The sequence below is a fragment of the Capricornis sumatraensis genome, chromosome 6, assembly GCF_032405125.1.
Source record: "Capricornis sumatraensis isolate serow.1 chromosome 6, serow.2, whole genome shotgun sequence".
NCBI lineage: Eukaryota > Metazoa > Chordata > Mammalia > Artiodactyla > Bovidae > Capricornis > Capricornis sumatraensis.
Window position 1 is genome coordinate 67,427,171 of NC_091074.1, and position 14,086 is coordinate 67,441,256.

The 14,086-nt window shown below is 52.8% G+C and overlaps 1 protein-coding gene across 4 annotated transcripts; it reads right to left on the reverse strand.

The window, feature by feature from the left end:
• Positions 1-371: 371 nt before the first annotated feature.
• On the reverse strand, positions 372-11,486 carry ATOSB (atos homolog B). Of its 4 annotated transcripts, none has more exons than XM_068974183.1 (9): positions 11,407-11,486; positions 4,227-4,370; positions 3,011-3,980; positions 2,812-2,870; positions 2,536-2,641; positions 2,259-2,417; positions 1,897-1,965; positions 1,625-1,800; positions 372-1,488 (listed from the first exon to the last, which is right to left on the reverse strand). In XM_068974183.1, the coding sequence occupies exons 3-9, from the start codon at positions 3,902-3,904 to the stop codon at positions 1,335-1,337; spliced, it is 1,617 nt and encodes a 538-aa protein (XP_068830284.1). In that variant the 5' UTR covers positions 3,905-3,980; positions 4,227-4,370; positions 11,407-11,486; the 3' UTR covers positions 372-1,334. The 4 variants fall into 4 exon arrangements, with proteins under 4 accessions (XP_068830284.1, XP_068830286.1, XP_068830283.1 ...); XM_068974185.1 differs by having other exon boundaries at positions 11,374-11,410; XM_068974182.1 differs by lacking the exon at positions 11,407-11,486 and adding an exon at positions 6,921-7,027.
• Positions 11,487-14,086: the final 2,600 nt, after the last annotated feature.

The window sequence follows — 14,086 nt, forward strand, 5'->3', positions numbered from 1 at the left end:
ATCAGTAGAACCTGTATAAGAATCCAGATCAACATTCAAAGTTCAACTTTTATGGCAGAACCTTCCCCATCATGCCACCCCGTTATGTGAAAAGAGCTAGACCAGACCCTAAGAATCATGGGGGTCTCCCCTAGACCTCCTGGCCTTACACCTTTTCCTTGGGAAAGGGCAGAGTCCCAGCTCCAGTTTGGTCCTCCCATCCCCATTCCCATGCTGTCCCCAACAGAATAAGTAAGGCTTAGTTCAAGTTTCCAAACAAGAATTTATTCTTTCTTTCTTTTCTTTTTTCTTAAAAAAAAAAAAGTACCAGGTGCGATTTTTTTCCTGGGTTGTTTTTTTTTCAAGTTTCAGCAAATGCTTGTTTCCCTCAGCCCAGCCCCAGGCATCAGAGCTAAGGCTGGGTCAGAGTCTAGACTGGGGAATAGGGTAGTTGGTAACTACATGACTGAGTTTGAGGGGTGCCCCTCACCCCAACTGAGGTAGGTGGGTCAGAATCTGGCCAGGAAAGAGGAGGCACCCTAGTCCTTGGCCCTGACTCTGTACCCTGAACACCTTCCTCAGTCAGGACCCCGAAGCAAAGAGACACAGGCAGAAGAAGGAGAGGGACAAACGGAGTCTGGAGTCCTAGATGTGTGCACAACTGCATGCACACACTCTCTCTCACATACAAACCACTCACACACACACACACAAACACACACACAAACACACACACACACAAGTTGGCTTTCAGGAGGGGTGAGGTCAGGGAAGTGAAAGGTATTGGGAAGGATGGGGGAAGCTGAGCCTTTGGCTGGTGACTCAGTTCTTCTGGGATAACCTCTCTGCTCTCGGCTGAGGGAGAACACTTCTCCCACAGCCCCCACATCAGCCTCTTCAACTCCTGAGGTTGGAGCAATATCTGAGAGTGGGAAAGGAGGGGGGGCAATGCCAATTATCAGGTTTGGGAGGTTACCAAGGCAATCCAATTTGAATAAATTATAAATTAAAAATAAATAAAATAATAAATGGCCCCTGCCCAGGACAGGGAGGCAATGCTGGCATGACTTGCCTGGGAACTTAGGACAACCTCAGGGTAGCTCCAGTTCCTCCCCACCGTCGCAGCCAGCCTGGGAAATCCCAAGGGAGGGGCCAGGACGTGGAGGACCCAGAACAGGGCAGAGTGTGGTAGGTCAGAAGCTTTAAACACCCAAACGGTCAATTTGGGCATGAGCATGGCGAGGGCTTTAATTCAAGCCTGAAAGGTCTCTCGCCACCTCTCCAGGTGTTCACTCTGTCCAGGATGGAGCAGGATGGGCAGGTCCTTGGCCCACAGGGGTTCAGGGCATTGACAGTCAGGGCAAAGGTGAGTAACGTGGATTGTGAGGGGCCTCAGTCACAGCCTGCAGTTCGTAGGGGAGCCCTGTGTCCAGTTCCAGGCTCCGGCGGGAAAAAAGCAGGCGGATGTCGCCATGCAGGCTTAAGCGGCCTGAGCGGGAGCTCCGGAACCTGGGGGAGGACAGGGTGATCACAGTAAGACTCCAGACTGATAAGCGAGGGGAGATCCTATTCAGAGAGGACATACCTGGGTTGTGGAAAAGATACCTGGGCCTCCTGCCCAGCAGCCCCAGGGCCCTGTCCTCACCTGAGGTGCAATAAGTAGCAGAGGAGGCGGCGGGTGGGGCCAGCATTCCCCTCCTCACCCACAGGCACCAAAAAGAGGCGGTGGCGCAGGAAGGTCATGTGGGCAGCAGGCATGTCCGAAAAGTCAAAGGTCACGAGGAACATCTTCACCACAGTCTGGTTGGGGTTAAATAAGGTCTGGGGACAGGACATGCAAGGTTGGTAGGGTCGAGGGGATGTTTTCCACTTCCCACTCCCACTCCCCACTCCCACTCCCCCTCAGGGAAAACTCACCACTTGGATGGTGCCCACCTTGGGCACACTGTAACCCTTCCTCCCCAGGGGACTCAGGTCCACGATGCCCTGGGAAGGCCAAGGAGTTATCAGTCAAGTAGGGTGTGGGAGACCCCAGACCACTCATCCATCTCCACCATCTCTCATCCTGGGACTTGGCCCCTGCTCCATACAAGAGTGCTTTTCCACTAGGCCCTGACTCTCAGGTAAGAACATCTCAAGAATCCCTCCAAAGCAGTTCAACTACTGCTCTCCACCTGAGTGCCTTTTCCCAATAAAGTCTTTTGCATTGTCAATTAAAGAAAAGAGAATACCTCCTGCCTCTAACCCCTCATGCCCTTTGGGTTGAGGTCAGGTCATACCAGGAAGGGAGCCGGGGCATTTTGCTCAGAAACGTCAAAGAAGGTGACAGTGACGGGCAGCGTGACATGCTGAGGGCAGTAGGATCCACTAGCTCCGATCTCTGCGGTGAAGCCCTCAATGCGGCCGGACGGTGCGAAGCGTCCTCGCAGCAATGATTCCTGGGGTTAGGGTAGGGAAACGTGAGAAAGATGCTATCTGTTCTCTTTATCTATCCAAGCCACATACCACCATCCCTTCCTGCAAGACCCACCAATCCAGGAATCCAAGGGGAACTACCTCAAAGTTGCCCAACAGGGTACGGCTGACAGCAGGGGCAGGAACCGGGGAGGCACTGGGAGGGCTCAGCAGACCTGGTCCCTTCCGGAGGCTTCGAAAGGAGCTCCTGGTAGGGAAGAGGACACATGAGTGGGCTGGTTGACTTGAGATGTTCTGGGATGTTTGCTATTGTCCTTGGGCCCCACCTAAGGCCCCTTCCCTGAGGTCCCCTTGCCTAGGGTTGGAAAGAGAACTACAGACTTCTGCCCCATTTTCAAGGAGAAGCAGGACACTTACAGCTTCAGGCGACGGGTACCTTTCAGCCTCCGCCCCATGGGACTACAGTCTGTTGGGTCCTGTGGAGAGGAAAGATTAGGTAAGAAGACTGGATGGAAGCCAGGCTCATCACGAGCTCTCACAGGAACATACCCCAAGCCATCACCTTTCCCCACACAGATATCCACGTAAGTGCAGACCACTTCCTCTCCTGGCTTACCAGCACAGGCTCCTTGGGCCCAGGCAGCAAGTGGCTCCAGAAGGGTGTGGCTTTGGCATCAGAACTGTTGGCAGCAGGAGGGTGGCCCAGTGTTCCCCGGCGCCTCCGAGGGGCTGGCCCCTCATCCTCAGAGCTGACATCCAGGGCTTCTCCAGCAGGAAGCAGCCTTCGCTTGGTGGGGCAGGGGCCTGGAGGTCCGGGGCCAGGGGGTGTGTGCTCGGGGCTGCACCCATTGGCAGTGCCAGGGGACTCCCTAGGCCAGGGGCTGCCCCCATTGCCCACCCCAGACACTAGGCTCTTACCCCCTATTTGTGCAAGACTGTGCAAATCAGTGTCAAATGTGTGCAGCTGGCCTGGAGGGGCTGGCCCCAGGGACGCCCCCAGAGACCCCTGTCCCCTTGGATCTGGGGAAGCCCAGTCTCTGGTGTGCAAAGTACTGCAGGAAGCATTTGATGGGGGCAAGGGGGAACTTTGGGCCCCCGAAGTCCAAGGTGAGGTGGAGCTACCTCCTTGTTCCACAACACAGAGGCCGTGATGGCAGAAATGTTGGCTGGCCACGCCCAGTTTCAGCCCCAGTCCCTCTGGGCCCAAGAGCCCCACAGTAGGTGGCTCTTCAGGGGATAGTCCCTCTCTGGCCCCTAGTCCGGGGCCTCTCTTCAGCTCCCTGGGACACTCGGTAGGTGGGGCTGGCCGTTTCAGGGCCCTAGGAGGCTCAGAGGCACCAGCTGGAGGGGAAAAGATGGATACCTGGTAGACCCCGGGGGATGTCGCCCCCCCCGCTGGGCTGTAGCCCATGAGCAGGCCACCCTGGAGGGCCCCCTGCCTGACTGCAGGCTGCGAAGGGCCAGCCTCTGGCTCTGAGGATGGAGATGTCTCCGCCTGCACGTGGCGCATGAAGCCCCGCCTTCAGTCAGGGGGGACCCCCCCCACAGCCTTTATGCTGGGCTTGGGCTGGGGGGCCTGGGGACATCTGTGCAAGAGAAGAGAAGAAAAGATGGTGAGAGGAATCCATGAATCGTCTCCCTCCCAGATGAAATTCAGATCCTCCCCTGGACTAGAGAGGTGACCTTGTGAGGTTCCAGCAGGGTGAAGATAACCAAACGCCCCAGATGGATTGATGGAATACAGAGGGCACGCTCAAAACTGCTGAACAGGTGACCCGTTTCGCTCAGGTCTCTAACTCAATCTGCTCCCCCCCTCTCTCTCTGGCACTCACCCCGATGAAAAGGCCTCAAGCCTAGCTGTGTGTTCCCTCTTCCTGGCTGATGTCTTGCTCTCCTAGCTTGCAGTCTGGTCCATGCCTGCTGCACTGGCAAGGTGACTGCCACCATTCCGTGCAGCTCCTAGGCTCAGCTGGACTCTGAGGAGAGAAAAATGGGAAAAGCCTGGCATAAGCCAGGATCTCTGGAGCCAGTGGAAGGGCTGCACTCACAGAGTATACCCCAGGACATCCTCCTCCAGTTTATAGAGGACATACTCCTTCACAGTACCCCTGCAGAGACGGAAGCAATAGTCTTAGGATCCAGAGCCTAGAGGGCAGAACTGGGTTATACAAAGAGTCACAGAGTGGCAGGTCTTAGCTCATTGTAATAGGATGTGACAAGTAAGTTGAGGGAGGAAAACTACTTGTCAGGGCCACCAGCTGGGGTACTCCTGCCCTGAATGAGATGGTGGATGAGAAACCCCAAGATCCAAAAGACCATGACAACTGAAAGGTGGCCAAGGCAAGAATTCAACTCTCCTAGTCAAGGCCACTGAGTTGCACAACTCCTGCCCATATACCTATCTCTAAAGGAACAAATGCCACTCCATAATTCTCAGGGCAGAGGTCTTACAAAAATATTCCCCTCCAGTCAGGGCTCCTTGGAAGTACAAACCTCAGGCTAGCTCAAAGTGGGTCTTTCAGAGTTAAACTCCCAATTGTCCCCAGCAGTCTGTCCCTTTAACAGGAAGCAACAAATCTAACCAAAAACAAGTCTAGAGGGGGCAGGGTGTGGAGGAAGCACTGCTAGAAGACACTCTCCAGGGCCTGCCCCTCCCCCAGGCTCTGCAAACTAGAGATAAGGCAGTGACAGCCAGATAGCTGGAGTGCCTCGCTACTCCTCCCCAACACATCCAGCACCCCAAAACTCAAACCACTGCTTTTCTGCCAGGGTACAAGATGGTCTTCCCTAACTAGTCCACCCTCAGGAGCCCATATTGGATGAGGGGATGTCAAATCGAAGGCTCTCTTCCTTCTCGGGAGAAAACACTGCATGCAGGATCAAACTTATGCTTTGGTTAGTACCCTTTGCTGCCTGCTATCCACAAAACACTTTCCTTTTCAGGGGGGAATGTCCCCTTATGCCTATCCAAGTCTTACCCTTCCTCCTTGGCTAGGCCAAATGCCATCCTCTCCATAAAACTTCCTCTGGCCTGGACCATAAATATTAGTCTCTTCTGAGATCTCACTTATGGCAGTGTCACTGTCTCCTGTAATCCTGCAACAGTTTTGCTTGCTCTTGTAGGTAAGACTGACCATGGGGTTCTTGAAGACAGGTTGTACTTGAATCCTCTGCCTGACTCCAGGCACGGGGTAGGCACATAGCAGGGCTCAGAAAAGTAGAATGCAAGCCCCAGAGATCTGGGCAGCAGACAGTGCAGAGAAGAACTCCCAACATGAGAGAAGCAGGGAGATTAATTGTATGGGGAGAATCAGCGACAACAGAAACGGGGGCGGGAGGCAGGGAAAAAGGGAAGCTTTGCATCCAGGGACTGAAAAAGCTTTCCTACACCAAGTTCCCATCACTGCACCCTACACTATCCTGTTTCACCAAGTTCTCATTAGAACTAGAAGCTCTAAGAAAATTCTGATTCCCTGTGGTGGGTGGGGTGTCTGGAAAGGGCAGGATGCCAATGGCAGCATTGTCAGAGGGTACAACCTGTACTCAACTCTTCCCTCCTTGCCTCTACCCACGCTGTACAGATTCAGGAAGGGCCTTTTCCTTAGCACGCCCTAGGTCATCCCAGTTGACCTCTTCAGTCCTTGCCCTGGGGAAGCATCATGATGGCATGATGCCCTACTTGACCCCAGCATGACTGGCATCTGCTCTTTACCCCAGAGCCCTCTCAGTTCCTGCCCTGTCAATGAAAAGCTCTAAGACTCACTTCCCTGCCACCCAGCCAGTCTGGCTCTAGTCCATGGCTTCAAGCTGACTCATGGGGCAGGATTGGGGAGGGGGAGGGGCAGGATAGGCCAAATCTCACTCTGGGAAGGGGTGGGCAGCAGCTGGCATCAAACAGCTGTGCCAGGCTGTGGCTGGCAAGGACTACAGCTCCCAACATGCCAAGGGAGCAAGGCCAGCAAAAACAACAAGTCCCAGAATACCATGGGGTTTGTACCTTCAGACACCTGCTAGGCCTGAGAGGTGGGATAGGTGGGTGTTGAGCTCCCAGGCTTACCCTCCCTTTCCCTTCAGTATTAAAGATATCCATTTCTACCCCGATCAAGGAAGGTGGCAAGAAGAATTCCTCTCCATGTGCTTTCCACATTCACCCAGTTCAGACAGGACTGCTACCAGCTGCTCTACATTTTGTCCTCACAAGCATCTACAAACTAGGGAGGCCATTCCCAAGGACTACTACTGTGGGTAGGTAGGTTACCCTCTGCTGTCTCACCAACCCCTTGCCTCTGGCCTAGAGCCCTCCACCCTTCCTGGAGAGGAAGCAAATCTTAGCACCTCCTCCAAAATGAGCCCAGGAGACTCACTCCAGCACCCGGGCTCAAAGACTCCTTGTTCTGACCGATTCCCTCTCCTCCTATTTAGCCTCCCAGGTCCTGCTTCACCTTTCTTCTCCTCACAACCTGGGACAGGCCCCATTCCCTATTGGAGCTTCGGAGATTTTCTATTTTCCCCTACCACAAACTCACCCCGTTCCCAAATTGGCTCCGCCGCGGCACCGCTGCTCCGGGCCCTTCCGTCCAGTCCCGGTCCCTCCCCTCGAATGCCCGGTCCTCCCCGCCTCGGGCCCCCAACCCAGACAAAGGGTGGCTCAGGCTGAGTCCTGCACTGCTAGGTTCTTCTCTGTTCAGTTTCTTGGGCAACACTAGCGGGTCCTGGCGCCCGCAGCCCCCAAGCCGCTGCCGCGCCCCTCCCCGCGACTGTCCCTCTCCGTGGCCGCCCCGGCTCCGCGAAGCCGACTCCGCTGCCCCTCTGACTCACAGGCCATTTCCTACCAGCTGATGGGGCAGCCCGCCCCGCCCAGCTCCCCTCACACCCCCGCGGCAGCCTTCGAGGCCGCCACGCCCCCCTCAAGCTACGCCCCCATCGCAGCGACCATACTCATTGGCCTAAAGGAGGCCAGCCTCCACAAGGCCTCAAGCGTGAGGCACGCCCCCTTCAAAAGATGCCTGTCCATTGGTCCATAAGGGGGCAGGCCTACCTAGGGTTGCCCCGCCCGTTTTAACCCCTCAACTGCCCGAGTCCAAAGCAGCTCTCAGCCCTGCCTTTTAACCCTTTCAAAGACGTCGGGCTCCCACTTCTCACCTCGCCCTTCCTCTTCAGAGGAAGGTTAATAGGACGGCCTAGGGCGTTCATAGACAAATTTCGACAATCCCCAAAGTCAGCTTGCTCTTCCAACACTAGATTCCAAATATCCCCACTCCCATCATCTCTCCTGCCTTGCAAACCAGAGACCACAGGGCTGCTGAAGCTCAGGAAGCTTCTTTCGTGCCAGGATAAAAAGGTCGTGGGATCTCATCTCCTTCCATTGAGAAATGGTATTCTTCCTTCTTTTACTCTATATTGATGTTGTTTCGCCTACATTAGAGGACTTCAGGGGCTCCTGAGATAGGGATACATTTTAGTTCAGGAACCTAGACATCATTATTTAAACTTTCATTTTGAGATCAAACTGCTTCAGTCTTTCTGCCAGTACTCTTTCTATTCATAAGCCCCTGTTCAAGGAGGCAGAGCACCCAGGGAAAGTGGGATCGGAACGCTTCTGTCCAGAGTAGGGGGAAATATGCCCAACTCTTGTGACAGAGCTCACCCCCATGACTCACAACTCCCTCGAAACTCCCCACCCTCCTCCTGAGTCACTGGGCGGCAAGCCCAGCTTAGACCCAACCAAATTAAGTGGCAGCAGAACCAGCATTCCTAATTCATATTCTCTTATTACTGTAGCTCGCCAGGCTCCTCTGTCCATTGGATTCTCCAGGCAAGAATACTGACGTGGATTGCCATGCTCTCCTCCAGGGTATCTTACTGACCCCGGGATCGAACCTGCATCTCTTATGTCTCTCTTGCATCAGCAGGTGGGTTCTTTACCACTAGTGCCACCTGGGAAGCCCTGTTCTTTAAATGACCAGGATGGAAAACTTTGCAAGGATTAGACATTAAAAGACACTTTTTAGAGGGGCTGATCTATGAGCAAGCTGAGAAAAGAAACAGTCCTGTCTACTTTTCCCTCTGCATTTGTGAAGTCAGACAATTTGGAACTTAAGAGGTTGCTTAGACTGGGGTCTTCCATAGGAAAAAGAGCCAAACACCAGAGCCAAAGAAGGGAAGACTCAAACTGAGACCCTGGAGAACTGGCATTAGGCAGGGCATGCTCCCTGGCCGTACCTTTGGAAGAGCGGAGTGAATTCTTTTGTAGTTCAGATGCCACCAAAGCCCCAAGGTCCTTGTTTCTACCTTGCCTGTAGTGCAGCCCCAAGGGCCCTGAAGTTGTCACTGAACAGTAGAATGAGGCTCTCCTCCCCTACTTATTCACTGTGCCCTGGACTTAGGAAGGACAAAAGAGTAACAATTCCTCTAGCTTCCTTTCTCTTCACCTCAGACCAGGGGGAAAACCCTGAAAAAGAAGTTGCCATGGATTGACTTCCTTGCTGGTTCCCTAATGCTAAGGAACAGGATTTAGGGAATTTTCAACAACCTGAACAAAGTTGCAGAGTACCAATCTAAGAGCCTACCTACCTTAGTAAAAGCTTACTGAGAAGACAGGTAGACATACAACACTGTAGGAAAGAAGTAACCCCTTGGTGACCCCACCTTGTTCTATCTAACTGCCAAGACCATAGGCCCAGACCTTAGTCATCTGCAAAAGTCTAGGGGCAGTAGTTCAGGGAGAAGGATCAAAGACATTCTAGGCCTCAGTGTGCTCTGGGAGAGCAAGCAGCGTTGTACAATCAAGAGGCTTTACCTAGCTGCCCTAAATTCTTACTCTGCTTTATTTTTCTTCATAGCAGTTATCACCAGCTGGCACTTCTCTTCCTCTTTCCCCCTCCCTCTCCTTTCTCTCCCTCTGCAGCCACACACACATTTCTTTCTCCCTGGGTTAGAATACAAGCTCCATGAGAGCTGCAACTCTGTTGTATTCATGCTAATACTCCCAGAATCAGTATCAGTGCCTGGCACATAATAGGTGCTCAATAAATGTTGGCTCAACGAAACATTGACCCCTGGGCTGAGTGAAGAGTATTCAGAAGACCTGGGTCCTAATGCCTGGTCTTTCACTATGAGACCTGGAGAAAATATCAGTCTCTTCTTTCTTAATTTCCAAATCTGTAAAATGAGTTTGTATACACAGTTACCACTGAGGCCTCTAGAACTCTGACTTTATACTGCTATCATCCTAATGGCTATTGTTCACTCTTACCCATTTTCAGAGGATGGGTCCAAGCATCTGGATGCTCTGCTGCTTGTAAGGAAGTAGAAAGTCTATATACTCCAGCCCCTGCATAGCAAACCAATGCCCTTTCTCTTCATGCCCCACCCACTCAAACAAATGCCACAATCTTGAGGAAGCTGGAGTGAGTCCGCCCTAAGCCCGCCTCTCTGAGAGACAATCTGGGAAGCTGTGTTGCCATAGCAATCAGCTCCTCCTCAAAAGGCTTCAGCCTGCCCTTCTTTACCCCACCCTACCCCACGGCTTTGTCTGGCTTTGGCACCCCCTCCCTCCCCAGCCAGTCTCTCAGCCAGAGGAGACTGGCTTGGGGCCCCTTTCAGCAACACTGTCACTCTCATTCAGCCACTGTGTGGAAAGCACGGCTTTCTCACCCTCTTGCAGCCTGCCCAGGGGCAAAAAGAACTCTGGCGCTAAATCAGGTCGCCTCAGGGAATCAGAGACTAGGCCCTAGTCTGGTTCAGATAGTCAGATTCCAACCCAGGAGGGTGGGGAGCCATTCCCTGTCCCTGCCCCAGTGGAAACTGGAACCTCCCTTCCCAGTTCAGCCAACAATAGTGGCTCACCTCTCAAAGCATGCATCGCAGACCCTCAGTACTTCTGACCATTTCCCTCTCCCACAGAAGCCCAGAATTTTTGAGGGAATTAGGGTTCCCTACCCAGGAGAAGGAAAAGTGTGCAGAAATCAGTTTGTGGCAAGTGGTAAAAATGTATCTACCACTCACTTGGGGGGCTGTGGGGAGAGACCTTGGTAGCAGTGAGGGTGAGGTCTGGGCCTTGGTGCTGGTTACCTAGGTCTCTGGCCACTGAGTACAAAGTCTGGGGCAGGGCACAGCTCCTAGACAGGCAAGGACCAGGCCAGGCCCCAGGCGAGGAAGGAAGTGGGAAATGAGCACACCCAGAGCATAAGGGCAGGGCAAACTGGGGGAGGAGGGGAAAGACAGGGACTAAGGCAAGCTTCTAGGAGGAACAGGAACTACAGTGAGGGGTACCCAGAACCTAAGGGGGGAAGGGTCCCCAGGGACACCAGCTAAGGGAAAAATATCCCAGTCTCAGCCAGACAGATCCAAAGCTGACTGAGACAGTCACACAAGCTCTAGTAGCAAGTGGGGCCTGCATCCTCTCTGAGTGCTCAGGCCTGAAGGTGGAGTTAGGAGCTGAGGAGCCAGGAACACTGCAGACTGGCTTCTTCACCCGAGTAATCCCATCACCCTCATCCCTGAGACACAGTACAAAAACCTCTTCCTGGAGTCTACAAAGCCTCCAGACTTTCTCAAGGCACTAGGGGTTCTCCCCTCCTCATCTGGGGCCTGTAACCCCTTCCCCTCACACAGTGCCCACAGCCCCCATACCTTCTTCCTCCACACAGTCCCTCCCACACTCTGGACCACTAGCCGGTCTCCATCACAAAACGCCCCCTCCACTTTCCCCTAAAGTGCCTTCATATCGCCTCCCCCTCAAGTATCATCTCCAACCCTTCACTTCACCTCACCCCCTCACATTGTACTTCCCAGCCTCACAAAGCACTCCCGCCCTTCCCCCACAAGGGGTACCGGAGAATGCACCTCTTAGCCCAGTGAGCCCCCCGCCTCCTCCCCCAGCTGTTTTACTCCATCCCCACTCCAGCATTTCTCCAGATCTTTTCCTTCCCTGACATGATCCTCCCGCCTCACGTCTACCCAAGCGCACCCCCGTACTTGTCCATTCTTCCACGCGCACCCGCCCCACACCTGTAGTTCCGCGAGTCCCGTTGCAACTGGGGAGGTAGTGGATTGGAGCAGTTACATAGCTGCCCTAGCTGCAGCCTCGGCCTGCAAACCTCGCCCCTTTGGTCCGAGCCCCGCCCCCGCAACGACACGACCCACCCTCTCCGTTGTCCCACCTCCCACCTTCCCCTGGCTCGTCCCCTTTCCTGGATTCTTTAATTCCTGGGGCTCCTCCCCTGTAATTCAGGTCCTGCCCCTTTCTGGCTCCGCCCCTTCTCGTCTTCTTGGCGTCTCCACAGAGAACCTCTGCTTGTCTTTCGTCCCACCCCGGTCCCCGCCCCATCCTTGATCCCCGCCCCCTTCTGGTCTTCGCCTTTCACTAGGATCCGCCCCCTCGGATTCCAGGCTGGCAGAACCGGTGCCAGGCTCGCTTCCACTGCTAGCCCCCTCCCATCTCGGAGCCTCTCCTTCCCCCGCCCCTTCTCTGGCTGGCCTCACCCCGGCGCTGGCGCTGCAGCCCGGAACCGCTGGTTTTGATTGGCGGCGGTGGCCCCAGTGGATGGCGGAGGAGACAAAGTGACGGCTGCAGGTCGCCTGAGGGCCCGCCCCGGCCACGTGCGGCTTCTGTGATGACAGGTCTAAAGGGGCGGGGCTTCAGTCCGCAGTGTGCGGCCTGGGCTGACCGGATCCGGCCGGAGATGGGGAGCCAGAACCTGCGCCAAAGCGCTAGCTTGTGGGCGCCCGAACCAGGTTGGAGCCCTCCCAGGCTTTCGAGCTGGTGTGAGCTGCCTGCGGAACTTGAGCCTCTTAGTGAAGGCGTCTGGGTTAGCGCGCGTATTTGCCCTAATGGGGGAGATCTGTAGGGTTTGCAAAGTAGTGCAAAGAGCTTCAGAATTCTGTGAAAATGCGGGAATCTGGTTGGCCGGGGTCTCAAGTCTGTGAGGAAGAGCACTTTCTGTAGCCTACGGCGTGTAGGAGACAGGCAGTAAGAGTTAGGTCTATAGCTGTGGAGGTAGGTCGGCGAGAAGTCTGTGAATTTTATGAGCCAAAGTAGAGCCTTTGCTTTGTTCAGTCGACTGAACTGTGTGACTGTTACACACGTTCTGTAATTTAGCGCTTGAGTCTTCAACTTCCCGGGAGCCCCAGGAGTTCCCAAGATATGTCCAGGGGAGAGCGACGCTTACGAGCCACCGGTAGATGGCATCCCAGGTCCCTTGCAGAGCTGAGTGGCTCTGAGCCCAGAGCCTAGTGAGCTTCTCGATGGAGCCGGAGGTATTGATGGCTGTGTGATGGACTGGACCTGGTAAAGTTATCTCAAAGTCTCAGATTCTTTAGATCTCTGTGACTTTCTTTCTGTGAGTAGTTAAGAAGCGGCTTTACTAAACACCAATGGTGCGCTAGGCAAAATGAAAACAGAAAAAGAAAAAAATGTTCTGCTCTTACGGAACTGCTCAGATTGTCTTTCTAATACTTCTGTAATGCTCAGTTCAGTTCAGTCGCTCAGTCGTGTCCGACTCTTTGCGACCCCGTGAATCGCAGCACGCCAGGCCTCCCTGTCCATCACCAACTCCTGGAGTTCACCCAAACTCATGTGCATGAGTCGATGATGCCATCCAGCCGTCTCATCCTCTGTCGTCCCCTTATAGAGGGTAAAATTGGAAGAGTTTTGTGTCGTGGAAAAAGCTCAAATTTGAAGTCATTTGGTTTGGTAAGGACACTATACTAGCTGTATTGGGCAAATTACTTGATTACTAGCTAAATTTGGGTAAATTACTAGATTAAAAAAAATTTTTTTAAGTTTTTTATCATCGGGATCATTTTAAAAGTCTTTATTGAATTTGTTATAATATGGTTTTTGTTTTATGTTTTTGATGTTTTGGTGGGAGGCATTGGAATCTTAGCTCCCCACCAGGGATCCAACCCACACCCCTTGCACTGAAAGGCTAACGGCAACCACTGGACCACCAGGAAAATCCCTAAAAATAAACGTTTCATTTTAGAATAATTTTAGATTTACAGAAAATTTGTGAAGATAGTACAGAAAGTTTCTGTGTACCCCACACTCAATTCTCCGCTTTGTTCTCCACAATTGTTTAATAACGTCTTACATTAGTATGGTACATGTGCTATAATTAATTAACCAATATTGATACATTATATATATCAATACATGTAAATATGTATTTAGGATACATCCTAAAGGAGATCAGTCCTGGGTGTTCATTGGAAGGACTGATGTTGAAGCTGAAACTCCAATATTTTGGCCACCTGATGCGAAGAGCTGACTCATTTGAAAAGACCCTGATGCTGGGAAAGATTGAGGGCAGGAGGAGAAGGGGATGACAGAGGATTAGATGGTTGGATGGCATCACTGACTCAATGGACATGAGTTTTGGTTAACTCCAGGAGTTGGCAATGGACAGGGAGGCCTGGCGTACTGCAGTCCATGGGGTTACAAAGAATCTGACACAACTGAGCAACTGAACTGAACTGATACATTATCATTAAAGTCCATACTTTATTCTGATTTCCTTAGTTTCTACCTAATGTCCCATCCAGAATAACATGTTAGGTTTAGTTTTCATGTCTCCTTAAACTCCTCTTGGCGTTGATATTTTCTCAGACTTCCTTGTTCTTATTGATCTGGGCCATTTAATAGACAATTTTATTGATCAGATATTTCAGATATTTTGTAGAATGTCTT